Raw genomic sequence first — 14,539 nt, forward strand, 5'->3', positions numbered from 1 at the left:
TCCTTTGCTGTCTCTGACAGAATTACAATGTCATCGGCGAACCTCAAAGTTTTTATTTCTTCTCCATGGATTTTAATACCTACTCCGAATTTTTCTTTTGTTTCCATTACTGCTTGCTCAATATACAGATTGAACAACATCGGGGAGAGGCTACAACCCTGTCTTACTCCCTTCCCAACCACTGCTTCCCTTTCATGTCCCTCGACTCTTATAACTGCCATCTGGTTTCTGTACAAATTGTAAATAGCCTTTCGCTCCCTGTATTTTACCCCTGCCACCTTTAGAATTTGAAAGAGAGTATTCCAGTCAACATTGTCAAAAGCTTTCTCTAAGTCTACAAATGCTAGAAACGTAGGTTTGCCTTTCCTTAATCTTTCTTCTAAGATAAGTCGTAAGGTCAGTATTGCCTCACGTGTTCCAGTGTTTCTACGGAATCCAAACTGATCTTCCCCAAGGTTGGCTTCTACTAGTTTTTCCATTCGTCTGTAAAGAATTCGTGTTAGTATTTTGCAGCTGTGACTTATTAAGCTGATAGTTCGGTAATTTTCACATCTGTCAACACCTGCTTTCTTTGGGATTGGAATTATTATATTCTTCTTGAAGTCTGAGGGTATTTCGCTTGTCTCATACATCTTCCTCACCAGATGGTAGAGTTTTGTCAGGACTGGCTCTCCCACGGCCGTCAGTAGTTCCAATGGAATATTGTCTACTCCGGGGGCTTTGTTTCGACTCAGGTCTTTCAGTGCTCTGTCAAACTCTTCACGCAGTATCATATCTCCCATTTCATCTTCATCTACATCCTCTTCCATTTCCATAATATTGTCCTCAAGTACATCGCCCTTGTATAGACCCTCTATATACTCCTTCCACCTTTCTGCTTTCCCTTCTTTGCTTAGAACTGGGTTTCCATCTGAGCTCTTGATATTCATACAAGTCGTTCTCTTATCTCCAAAGGTCTCTCTAATTTTCCTGTAGGCGGTATCTATCTTACCCCTAGTGAGATAGGCCTCTACATCCTTACATTTGTCCTCTAGCCATCCCTGCTTAGCCATTTTGCACTTTCTGTCGATCTCATTTTTGAGACGTTTGTATTCCTTTTTGCCTGCTTCATTTACTGCATTTTTATATTTTCTCCTTTCATCAATTAAATTCAATATTTCTTCTGTTACCCAAGGATTTCTACCAGCCCTCGTCTTTTTACCTACTTGATCCTCTGCTGCCTTCACTACTTCATCCCTCAAAGCTACCCATTCTTCTTCTACTGTATTTATTTCCCCCATTCCTGTCAATTGCTCCCTTATGCTCTCCCTGAATCTCTGTACAACCTCTGGTTCTTTTAGTTTATCCAGGTCCCATCTCCTTAAATTCCCACCTTTTTTCAGTTTCTTCAGTTTTAATCTACAGGTCATAACCAATAGATTGTGGTCAGAGTCCACATCTGCCCCTGGAAATGTCTTACAATTTAAAACCTGGTTCCTAAATCTCTGTCTTACCATTATATAATCTATCTGATACCTTTTAGTATCTCCAGGGTTCTTCCATGTATACAACCTTCTTTCATGATTCTTAAACCAAGTGTTAGTTATGATTATGTTGTGCTCTGTGCAAAATTCGACCAGGCGGCTTCCTCTTTCATTTCTGTCCCCCAATCCATATTCACCTACTATGTTTCCTTCTCTCCCTTTTCCTACACTCGAATTCCAGTCACCCATGACTATTAAATTTTCGTCTCCCTTCACAATCTGAATAATTTCTTTTATTTCATCATACATTTCTTCAATTTCTTCGTCATCTGCAGAGCTAGTTGGCATATAAACTTGTACTACTGTAGTAGGCATGGGCTTCGTATCTATCTTCGCCACAATAATGCGTTCACTATGCTGTTTGTAGTAGCTTACCCGCATTCCTATTTTCCTATTCATTATTAAACCTACTCCTGCATTACCCCTATTTGATTTTGTGTTTATAACCCTGTAGTCACCTGACCAGAAGTCTTGTTCCTCCTGCCACCGAACTTCACTAATTCCCACTATATCTAACTTCAACCTATCCATTTCCCTTTTTAAATTTTCTAACCTACCTGCCCGATTAAGGGATCTGACATTCCACGCTCCGATCCGTAGAACGCCAGTTTTCTTTCTCCTGATAACGACATCCTCTTGAGTAGTCCCCGCCCGGAGATCCGAATGGGGGACTATTTTACCTCCGGAATATTTTACCCAAGAGGACGCCATCATCATGTAATCATACAGTAAAGCTGCATGCCTTCGGGAAAAATTACGGCTGTAGTTTCCCCTTGCTTTCAGCCGTTCGCAGTACCAGCACAGCAAGGCCGTTTTGGTTATTGTTACAAGGCCAGATCAGTCAATCATCCAGACTGTTGCCCTTGCAACTACTGAAAAGGCTGCTGCCCCTCTTCAGGAACCACACGTTTGTCTGGCCTCTCAACAGATACCCCTCCGTTGTGGTTGCACCTATGGTACGGCTATCTGTATCGCTGAGGCACGCAAGCCTCCCCACCAACGGCAAGGTCCATGGTTCATGGGGGGGGGGCCGTGGTTTCTATGAGTTTACAAATCAATTTCATTAACAGCCCATGCTATTCATCTCCTCCTAAATCTTTTGTTTTTTGTCTAAACCTAATACAATAATTGTTCGTTCCTTCTTTTTGACTGTCTTTTAATGGTTAAAATGGCTCTGAGCACTATGGGACTTAACTTCTGAGGTCATCAGTCCCCTAGAACTTAGAACTACTTAAACCTAACTAACCTAAGGACACCACACACATCCATGTCCGAGGCAGGATTCGAACCTGCGAGCGTAGCGGTTGCGCGATTCCAGACTAAAGCGCCTAGAACCGCTCGGCCACTCCGGCCGGCGACTGTCTTTAAAACTTGGTCCATTTCGATAATGAGGAGAAGTGGCGAAAGATAATTTTCTTGATGGACACCACCCTCACGGAAAATAAAAGAATAGGAGCGTCAAGCAATGGTCACAAACCAATGAAGTTTTTTTTTCACATTTATACAGGCTGTACGATTTATATGATAATAATCACGCAGGCATACAGCCATTCACAGAGTGCCTTGGACAATACTTACAGAACCGTTCACAGCATCCTGTAGCTTCTGTAGAAAATGGCAGACAGATGGATCGCCGAAATATCGAGTCATGCTGATTTGTATCCTGCTGCAAACCCGAGGAGACTATTGAGAATTGTTACGCCGAGGAAGTCCACGCAGGCACAACACTTTTCCCAGTTTCTCAGTGCCAAACATGGCGCACCTTTCCCAATATCTATATAATTTTCATACATGGATTTATGTATGAAATTCATTGATAATTATTTAAATGTAACCTTAAATCAATACCTCCACTTCTGTGTAATGGTCACATTCCTATTCCCTATAACCTAAATAGTTTTAGCAGGATAGTATTGTTGTTGATATTTGTAAAAATAGGATTGCAATTTATTGTTCTTTTCCTAATCATTACTTTTTAACTTTTATATATTGTTGTAGTGTCCCAAAATCCAAACGTGAAGTTAACGCTAGTAAAGGTGAGAATTAAGCGTGTTTCTAAAATGTGATTTCGGTTTCACTAGATTAGGAAGCAATTATTCTTATTCGTTATTAATTTGGTTGACTTTTAAGTTGTATATAGGCTTACAAAACGTGGTCATTGTCGATGTAAATCACGTATCAGCCACAATTTAATATATATATATATATATATATATATATATATATATATATATATATATATATATATATTGCTAAAGATGTGGAAACTGTGATAAGGAATACCAAAAGAGGCAGTTCAGTTGAAAAGGAGTGGGCATCTCTGTAAAGAGTAGTCATAGATGTTGGACAGCCAGATATAGGTACAAGGAAGGTAACTGCAAAGGAAGTTTGGATAACAAAAGAAATACCGTCGAGGAAAGAAGGATGTACAGAAATGTTCCAGGAAAGACAGGAATACAGCAAGGTAAATCATTTAGAAATCAAACAAATAAGAAGTGCAGGGGGACCAAGGCGAAATGGAGAAATCGAAGAAGAAATGATCGTCGGAAGGAGTGACTCAGCATATGGAAAAGTCAAAACAACTTTCGGGGAAATTAAAAGCAAGGGCGGTAGCATTAAGAGTGCAATAGGAATTTCACTGTTAAACTCAGTGAAAAGACCGAACAGGTGGCAAGAGTACATTAAAGACCACTACAAGGGGGGGGGGGGGGGGAATTGTCTGATGACATGGTAGAAGAAGAAATATGGAGGAGATAGGGAATCCAGTAGTGGATTCAGAACTTAAGAGATTTGGAAGACCTAAGTTCAGATACAGCAGAAGGGATAGATAACATTCTATCGGAATTTCCAGTGGTAACCAAACGACTTCTCAACTTAACGTCTATGAGATTGGCAACACCCCATGAGAACTTCGGAAAAATACCATCCACACAATTCCGAAGATACCAAGGGCACATAATTATCACAGAATCAGCATTACAGCTCATGCATCCGAGTTGCTGGGAAGAATAATACACAGAATAATGGAGAAGAAAACTGAGGATCTTTTATATGACGATCAGTTTGGCTTTAGGAAAGGTAAAGAAACCAGAGGGACAGTCCAGATGTTGCTCCTGATAATAGAATAAAGACTGAAGAAAACTCAAGACACATTCATAGGATTGGTAGATCTGAAAAAAGCATTCGACAGCGTAAAATGGAGCAAGATGTTCGAAATACTAAGAAAAATATGAGTAAGCTATAGGAAAACATGGGCAGTTTACAACAAGTTCAAGATCCAAGAGGGAACAAGAAGATTGGAGCCGGCCGCTGTGGCCGAGCGGTTCTAGGCGCTTCAGTCCGGAACCGCGCTGCTGCTACGGTCGCAGGTTCGAATCGTCGCTCGGGCATGGATGTGTGTGATGTCCTTAGGTTAGTTAGGTTTAAGTAGTTCTAAGTCTAGGGGACTGATGACCTCAGATGTTAAGTCCCATAGTGCTTAGAGCCATGTGAACCATTTGAGTAAGATTGGAAGATCAAAAAGAAAGTGCTCGGATTAAAAAGGGTGTAAGGCAGGAGTGCAGTCTTTCGTCTCTACTGTTCAATCTATACTTCAAAGAAGCAATGAAGGAAAGAAAACAAAGGTTCAAGTGTGGGATCAAAATTCAGGGTGAAAAAATGTCATGATAAGATTTGCTGATGACTTCACTACCCTCTGTGAAGATGAAGAATTGCCGGTGTCACATATTAAAAAATGCAACGCCTAAAACGCAACAGAGCAGCAGCCAGGACGAATAAGTTTTCTAGAAAGTACTCAGAGAACAAAGCAGGCGCCACAGGAAGGGCGTTGCTTTCGGCGTTGGCGGGAAATGAACTCACGAGGTATCACACGAGCTCTTGTGGAGATACCGTGAGGCACGGCAGTGTGTTGGCAGTGACCATATATGGTCACACACGAGGCCCCACAGGGCAGTGGCCAGACGCGCCAGCGTGGAAGAGGCGATGTGGCCCACCACATAGTATGAAGGTGAAGGCGATAGCGTCCGAAGAGACTTGAGTTGAGAAAGGTGCTTGTAGTATTCGCTCTGGCTCTGCTCGTGTTCACTTAGCTGCGTACAGTCGGGAATAGTGTACTTCCGTTCAGATCACTTATTCTGTTTTGTTCAGACGAGCATTAATGATTGTAGTTATCCAAGTCTTGCCTGTTTTTTGTATATTTCCCAAACAAGTCTCAAATTCCTTCAAAATATTCAGTTAGCCTTCTCCATGGCTGGAAGGGCCATGCTCAGATTGTTATGTCATTGGTTGTCTAGACTGCTCACTGGAGATGACATTTTCTGGTGTCAGTGGGGGATTGGTCAGGCATTAGTGTGGAGTTGTCACCCGACGAGTTATAGGAATAGGTCACCTCTCTTTGGAATATTGAACCTGCCGAGCCCGACATCTTGCAAAATGGTAGAACAGCTTTGAGTGCCCATTTTGCATTATTTGCACAACCCATAAGAAGGCCAGCAGCAGAGCCAGGAGCAGGAGAGTAAAACTGCCTAGAAGAAGAAGAAGACAGACCACATCCAGTGCAAAGGAGTGGATGGCGCCTGGAAAAGACAGAAGAAGAGGCCGGGACCAGCCCAGCACACAGATGATGCCTCAGGAGAATGTCGTCACTCCAGGAGGTGGCCAGTGGCGGCGCAGCCTCAGTAGCAGCAGGCGGACGGCGTCCGGGGTGGAGGCGAACTTTCTGGAGGGAAGCCGGGAGCTGAAGACAGCGGTGCAAGGTGCAGGCGCGCGCAGAGGCGGGGCAGTGGCAGCGGCAGTTGTGAGAAGCAGCACCAGGTCGTGGTCGATCGTGTGAGGGCAGCCAGCGGCAGTGGCAGCCACGACGGGCACTGCAGGGTCATGGAAAACCCAGAGGCAACGGCAGACAGCAGTGCAGGTCACACGCAGTGTGAGTGCAGGCAGCCCAGACACCCGAGGCTGCAGAACAGCTGGAGGCACACACGAGCAGTGGCAACGACGGATATAGGGAAACGCTTCATACCAGACAACACGCAGCACCAACGGCAGCAGTAAGAAACTCTATGGTGAGTTAAAAAATGGAATTAGTAAGCATGTCACACAATAGCGATAATGTTTCAAGTATTGACACTGATGGACATGAGCAAGCTATTAGGCAGTTCGTTAGTTTGTCAGCTATGCTTAATAGCATTTACAACTGCAGTTGTTCAATGGCACTACGGACACTTTAAAGGAGATCCTCGACAACTGTGATCTGGCCAAATTGTATCCCAGAAGACACCAAGCAAAGACAGAATTACAATTGAGAGAAGTTGTTCGTCTTGAACCTCAAAAATCGAGGTGAAATTACTGTGGAAGGACAAAGAAAGTTGAAGGACGCTTGTCGAGAACTGCAGCCGGCTTGGTGGAAGGGAAACTTGACAGTAGTGGTGGTGGTGGTGATAGTGTGCGTGTGTTATTGTATACATGACTCTTCGTTTGTGTGGAAATTCCAAACACTTCAGAGACGTCGAGTGGAACGCTTTTAAGGATGCTTTCTGAGTTAACTGCGTGCATGTTAACATTATCATTCGACTCCACTGACCTCTAGGATGCAATTCTGGAAGGCTTTAAAAGTATCATATCACCTTTTAAATTTAAACCAATGAATGTCTTATCAAGTTGTGGGCTAACTTTTGATGTTCCTGTATCATCTGTGCCAGTTAGAATCACAAAATACGATGGAATACAGTTATTTCTAAACATTCACAATTTCATTAATGGTTTGTCTGCTATTTTTTTGAGTGCGATATTGTACCTGCGCCGGCGAAACATTGCACTTCACAGCTCGCATTACGTCAAATTAGGTTGGCTATAAAGCAGTAGCGACGTTGCAACAGCAGCCTCTATACACTTAGCAGACGACATGGTTTTCTATTTTATCTGGTAAATGTAAGCTATTGAGCAATAACACTATATATTAGAATTCGTTTTTGACTTGCTACCACAATGACAGTAAATAAACAACTGCATAATAATGCATATATAATCACAATGAAGCACGCGCTTTCGACAACGGAGCAAAGAAATACAGGAAATAAGCATCTGATGATGACCGATACCTTGAAAACCTCTCCACTCACCATTTTACGGCGACAGTGATGCAATTCCATCCAGTTATCGATCGCCACTGGAGTCGGAATCAGCGCCAAGACCGTCTTCGTGGTCGTCACCATGAGCAGAAATCGAATGAATGTGCTTGCTCACAATTTTGTGCAAGAATGTGCTTCGAGCTGTAACAATATGTACCTTTTCTAAGTGAACTTCGCGTTCGTCTAACGCTTTTTAACGGAAATCCCTACTTTTCAACACTGTTTTTAATGACGTTTTAAAACCCATGAAAAGTTCATTTTATTTTAAACGACGTTAGTAACTTCGCTACCCTGCGATGCTCTTTCCTGCTGTAGTAAGCTGGCTGCGAATTGAACCAGTCTAGAAAGAATAAGTCGGTGACGGTAGAGGCTGCTTTTTCTTCTTTCCAGGAGTCGCTAAAAATATATTATCTGATCCAGACAACTCGGAATCGTTACAGCTCACATCGACATCTCTTAATTTTTGCAATAACACTCCTTCGCTTGCTACTGTTCTTGCACTAATTTCAAGAGTTTTTGATGTGTGTTACACCACTTTATCGGCAGGAACTGTTGGCTGCCCATGAATACTTGCGTATTCTTTCTCCTGCTCGTGAAAGTCAATAGTTCTGGTTAGTAACTTCAATGCCTAGCGGCACACCTTGGCACAAGGAATGAAGTTTTTCTTGTAACCTTGAAACGCATATGTCAAGTGCAAAGTTTCAGCGGCCTGGGTATAGTAGTGTTGTAACCTAGCGCAAACTGTTATGTTGACGCTAATTCTAATAATGGCTTCTTCCGTAGGATACTGAAACTCTTTGAGAGCGGCATCATTGATCGTCTTTCCCGGAAGTGGTTGCCAAAGCCGTCCGTGTGCGACGATAACAAGTATGAAGCGGAAACCTTCGCCGACGTCTTGCCTATGATCACATTGTTTGGATGTGGCCTGTTTTTGGCAGTCGTCTTTCTAATAGGAGAAATATGCATATACAGTTTCAAACACAGAAATGTTAAAGTAGTTTCGAGAAAGCGAAAGGCAAGGAAGGCACAGAAAATCGTTTGTATTCAATGACATAATATCTGTTGCACATAGCGCCATTACATAGCTGTTTTCATCCTAATTTGAAAACAATTACTAGGAATTGGAATAATGGACATTCATTAGGCTGCACCTTAGTGTTAAAGATATGCTAACTGCAAACATAATTTCTAGTAATATGTGCAGTTTTTTTTTGTTTTGTAACTGTTTTGTATTGCAATTAAGAAATAAATTTCTGCAAGCGAACAGCTTATAAGAAGTCCTTATACTGTAATGACAGACTCGTGAGAGGTTGCCAGAAAAAGAAGCCATCTATGTATGAATATTAACTGTAAGCCTTGTAACTTAGAGATTTTCAGAGCGCGCCGCTTTCATCAGTTCATTAAGAGATCACACACGCTGAGGAATTGCTGATTTCACGCTCATTGATTCCGAATTGGACATAGCAAGTGAAGCAGACACGTCCCATCTGTAAGCAAACAGCCCCAGATGCCATATGCAGAGGCCCTCAAACGCCAGGCAATGCAGAGCTCAAGATTTCAGTTCAGAGATCAGATGAGTGAGATAGTGCAATGTCTGTGTCGTTCCGAATTACGATTTGCAGCGTAATTCGGATCAATACAGGCACTGCAATGTCGTTTTTATCCGCCGATAACAGGCAAGCGACTTTCAATTAAAATGTCTCCCCTGAACGGCAATATACTGTATATAATGAATGTACGAGTACAGGTTGTAGGCACGTGGTTGATGACATGTGGAGTTTGTGTCTGGTCATAAGTCGTGCTCCGATAGCTTAATCGTATTCGATCAATATATCTTCGGCGGCGACTACAACTGTGTGCTTCACCCCAAAGACCAAGTCCCACATTTCTCGACTTGTCAAGAACTTCGGCTCCTGGTTCGAGATCTGCTTCTCACCGACACTTGGGAGACAATGCATGGTGACTGTCCCGGACCGACATACTTTACTAGTCACTCAGCCAGTCGCCTAGACCGCATTTATGTTTCACGAGCTCTAGCGCCGGGAGTATTGGACGCCGAACGTTGGCCGCTTGCCTTCTCCGATAACAGCGCTTTCATATGCACACTCACTCTAGAGCAGCAGCAGATGCGGTGCAGCCGAGGACCCTGGAAGCTGAATGTGGCACATCTTCAAGCCCCGGAATGCCGTCAGATTATCGCCAGCACATGGATGGATTGCGAACGTCGTCTTCCCCGATACACTTCGACTCTAGCATGGTGGGTGGAATGTGCAAAACCAGCGTTTCGGCGTGTGCTAACGCAATTCGTAAAAGATATCGCAGCGTGGCGTTGTCACACATTGGACTTTTATTACAAGATGCTCCGCGAACTTGCCACCCAACCACCGTCACCAAACCGACAAATGGAAAGCCGACGAATTAAAGGTAAAATATTGTCTCTTACGAGGAAACATTTGGAGGGGGTCGTCGTGCGTTCGCGACATCAAGACCGAGCGGAAGGAGAAAACCCGTCTATGCATCACATCGTGCTCGACAGCCGCCGACGCCGACAGCAGCTGATCACGGACCTCATATTGCCAGATGGTAGGGTCGTAATGACTCAGGCGGCGGTTACAGAAGCCTTTGCAGATCACTATCGCCGGTTTTACGACGAGGTGAGTACAGAGGAAGCGGACGATCACGACATACTGCAGCACGTGTCGCACACCCTCGACATTGCAGCTGCGGCGACAATTTTAGCTGGACTTACACGAGACGATATCGAGGATGCGCTTAACAAGGGAGCACTCAACAAATCTCCCGGGCCAGACGAACTGCCGCTCGAGTTTTATCGGACTTTCCGCGAACTAATGATGCCCCGATGGATCATCATGTACCAAGAACTGATGACCCCCGGTTCCCACGTGCCACCTGGATTCGTGGAAGGTCTCCTCATACCGATACACAAGCCTTCCAGAGGTCGGACGGTCGAGGACTACAGGCCAATTACAATGCTCAACTCGGACTATAAAATCTTCGCCCGACTACTCGCCAGCCACATAAAGGTTCTGACCCTGCCCCTCTGCATGGAACAAACGACACACAGGGCGGAGTGACCAACATGCAAACGGCAACCAGCGAATGCAAGGATTTAATAGCCATCGCCAAATCCTGTCGCCTTCGAGCTGCTCTGACCTCCATTGATTTCGACCACGCCTTCGACAGAGTTCGCCACAAGTTCCTTCTGTCCGTTATGGCCTACATGGGCTTCCCGCCTGACTTTATCGATATCTTTCAGCGTCTTTTATGTGGAGCTGCATCCCGTGTACTGGTGAATGGACGGATTGCGGGTCCCTTTCCGATCCGACGGTGTTCGCCAAGGGTGCCCACTCTCCATGATTCTTTACGCGATCTCACTCGAACCACTTATTGGAGGGTTGAAAAACAGGCTCTCGGGCATGTCATTGAGGGATCACACCTTTCACTGCAGGATATATGCTGATGACCTTCTATTACTTGTCCGATCTGGTGACGAGGTACGCTCGGTGATACAATGAAACAATCGCTATGGATTGCCAGTGGGCAGCCTCATGAATGTAGCCAAGTCGCCAGCGATGCCCACTGGGAGAGGTCTACAGGAGGACGCTTGAGCCCCACTCCTACTAGTCAACGAGATCCGGTTCTTGGGCATAACATTTACACAGGATGTGCACCGCATGGCTGCCATGAACTATACACGATTACTACAGGCGATACGCACAGAAGTTCGCCAGAACCTACTTCGACGGATGGACCTCCTACAGCGCGTGGAATACCTCAATCTTCACGTGGCGACAAAGATGATCCACATGGCTAAGGTCCTACCGATATTGACAGCGATGGCACACAGACTGCAAGCAGCATTTGGATATTACCTTACCGCCGGACTCCTATTCAAAGTCCGCTACGAAACACTCACCCTCCCTCCGCGTGAAGGCGGACTGGGACCTATAAATGTACGAGCGAGAGCTACAGCATTATACTTGTGCACAATGATGAAATTATGGACCCAAAAAGATGCTTCCCTTATGGGACGTCTGTTAGAGGAATTGCTGCCGGCGTCTCTACTGCCACCTGTCACGATTGCGAACATTACACCCTCACTCTCTCACCTCTCGGCATTTATTCTTGAGTATAGTTACATGCACCCAGACCTCCCCAACACTCGCACTCCCAAGGCGAGAGACGTTTGCAGGTTGCTGCTATGGTCCATCCTTCGCAATGTGATTGAGAGGAAGAGCCCGACGACCTTATAGCCTGCAGTGTGGAGAGCAGTCCAGAAGCCGTTCCTCCCCACGCAGGTACGAGCCATGTGGTACCAGGTTGTGAATGGGAAAGTTGTAACACGACAAAGGCTGCACGCTATTGGGATGACGAATTCCCCCCCCTTTGCCCGCGTTGCCACCTCATGGATACCGACGAAAACTGTTTATCATGTGGATCGGCGTTAGAGGAATGGCTGCTAGTGCAGAAGATCCTCGTCTGCTACCTACGTATCGCGCCTCGCACAACTGAGGCACGGCACCTCCTTTTCCAGAGGATACTTATTTCCCACCTGCGAAGACTCACGCTCTCACATGGTTTAAAGGCATGTCCATATACTACCTCTTCGAGCTGATGAGAAGACGGTACTTGATTACTGGCAATCTCTCCAGGACAGTCATAGCACACTTGAGCGTACACCCCGATACCGACAGCTATTTGCGAACTATTTGCGCAGTGTCTTCGATAACCCCCCTCACAGTTGGGGAGTACCGGGCGGAGGATGACCGCCGACATGGAGCTCCACACGCTGCGAAATGTTTCATCAACTTGGAACATGGAATCTGTACGCAAATGGGCCATGCACAGGGAATGGCGTGCGGGATTTGCTTACATTTTTCTTTCTTTATTATCTATCATCGTACTATTAGTTTCAAATTTTATTTCATAGTTTCGAAGGAACTCTTGTTCTATTGTTGCTACGGATGTACATTCTAACTTCGTTTGTCGTAACTGAAAGACGCCTTTTTTCTTATGAAAAAAAGTTGGTAGAGAAAAAAAACAAGAAACAAGAAACAAAAAGGCAAAAGAGCGGGACTACCGTCCAGGCGACCCTGGTTCGAGGCCCGTCTATGCTACTTTTGTTTCCTCTTTTTTCAAATGCCCGTTTTCATTTATAATTACTTATAAAAAAATAAAATATAGAAAAAATAAAAATTTAAAAAAATTAAAAATAAAGTAATCGTAAGGCGACCGCTCGCTATGAGCGAGAAATCCAGGTTGGAGTCCCGATCTGGCACATATTTTAATTGTCGTCATTCCATTATACAGCTGATGGTTGTCCAGATTCGCAACTGCCAATACATTTAATGGATCAGCTGAGTTCCAGCCTGGAATGACCGACGGCCTACAGTGGATTGTACACTGGGAAGGACGTGCAAAAAGCTTCCTGTTCGTACTTTTGCATGAGTGTTATTGGTTTCCATCGTACATTTGTCTACTTGTTCCTATATATTTCTGTGTGTCACTCGCATTGTAACGAGTACTTGAATCTAAGGGTTCGATTAGAGCAATAGAATCTGGCACTTCCACGGTTCGTGGTCTGTAGAACCAGACATTACTGTGTGTACCCGAATCTTCGTAAAGTTATAGGTTAGGATGGTCTTTTTTCTGGTACTTTATTGTAGAATCTATAAACCTTATCTACGATTTACATTGACAGAATTTATAAGCTAGTGTCTGCACTCTTCTGCATGTTCATTGGAAACAAGCGAAGAAGTAAGACCAGTAAACCAATAGAGAGTCTCATTTCCCCTCATCTCTATAAGGCAAACTTATACAGGGTGTTACAGAAAGGTACGGCCAAACTTCCAGGAAACATTCCTCACACACAAATAAAGAAAAGATGTTATGTGGACATGTGTCCAGAAACGCTTAATTTCCATGTTAGAGCTCATTTTAGTTTCGTCAGTATGTACTGTACTTCCTCGATTCACCGCCAGGTGTCCCAAATGAAGGAAGGTAATGTTGTCTTCGGTGCTTATGTTCACATGCGACTCATTGCTCTACAGTACTAGCATCAAGCACATCAGTACGTAGCATCAACAGGTTAGTGTTCATCACGAACGTGGTTTTTCAGTCAGTACAATGTTTACAAATGCGGAGTTGGCAGATGCCCATTTGATGTATGGATTAGCACGGGGCAATAGCCGTGGCGCGGTACGTTTGTATCGAGACAGATTTCCAGATCGAAGGTGTCCCGACAGGAAGACGTTCGAAGCAGTTGATAGGCGTCTTAGGGAGCACGGAACATTCCAGCCTATGACTCGCGACTGGGGAAGACCTAGAACGACGAGGACACCTGCATTGGACGAAGCAGTTCTTCGTGCAGTTGACGATAACCCTAATGTCAGCGTCAGAGAAGTTGCTGCTGTACAATGTAATGTTGACCACGTCACTGTATGGAGAGTGCTACGGGAGAACCAGTTGTTTCCGTACCATGTACAGCGTGTGGAGGCACTATCAGCAGCTGATTGGCCTCCACGGGTATACTTCTGCTAATGGTTCATCCAACAATGTGTCAATCCTCATTTCAGTGTAAATGTTCTCTTTACGGATGAGGCTTCATTCCAACGTGATCAAATTGTAAATTTTCACAATCAACATGTATGGGCTGACGAGAATCCGCACGCAATTGTGCAATCACGTCATCAACACAGAATTTCTGTGAAAGTTTGGGCAGCCATTGTTGGTGATGTCTTGATTGGGCCCCGTGTTCTTCCACCTACGCTCAGTGGAGCACGTTATCATGATTTCATACGGGATACTCTACCTGTTATGCTAGAACATGTGCCTTTACAAGTACGACACAACATGTGGTTCATGCACAAT

The 14,539-nt window shown here is 44.5% G+C and overlaps 1 protein-coding gene across 1 annotated transcript in view; it reads left to right on the plus strand.

The window, feature by feature from the left end:
* The window catches only part of LOC126416835 (glutamate receptor 1-like), a 170,188-nt gene that overhangs the window by 111,446 nt on the left and 44,203 nt on the right, over nt 1–14,539 (plus strand). Inside the window, exon 8 of the mRNA XM_050084718.1 lies at nt 8,432–8,515. Within this exon, the coding sequence (XP_049940675.1) occupies nt 8,432–8,515 (84 nt within the window). The remainder of the gene's footprint in view (nt 1–8,431; nt 8,516–14,539) is intronic.

This window comes from Schistocerca serialis, chromosome 8, assembly GCF_023864345.2.
Source record: "Schistocerca serialis cubense isolate TAMUIC-IGC-003099 chromosome 8, iqSchSeri2.2, whole genome shotgun sequence".
In the NCBI taxonomy this organism is placed as follows: Eukaryota; Metazoa; Arthropoda; class Insecta; order Orthoptera; family Acrididae; genus Schistocerca; species Schistocerca serialis.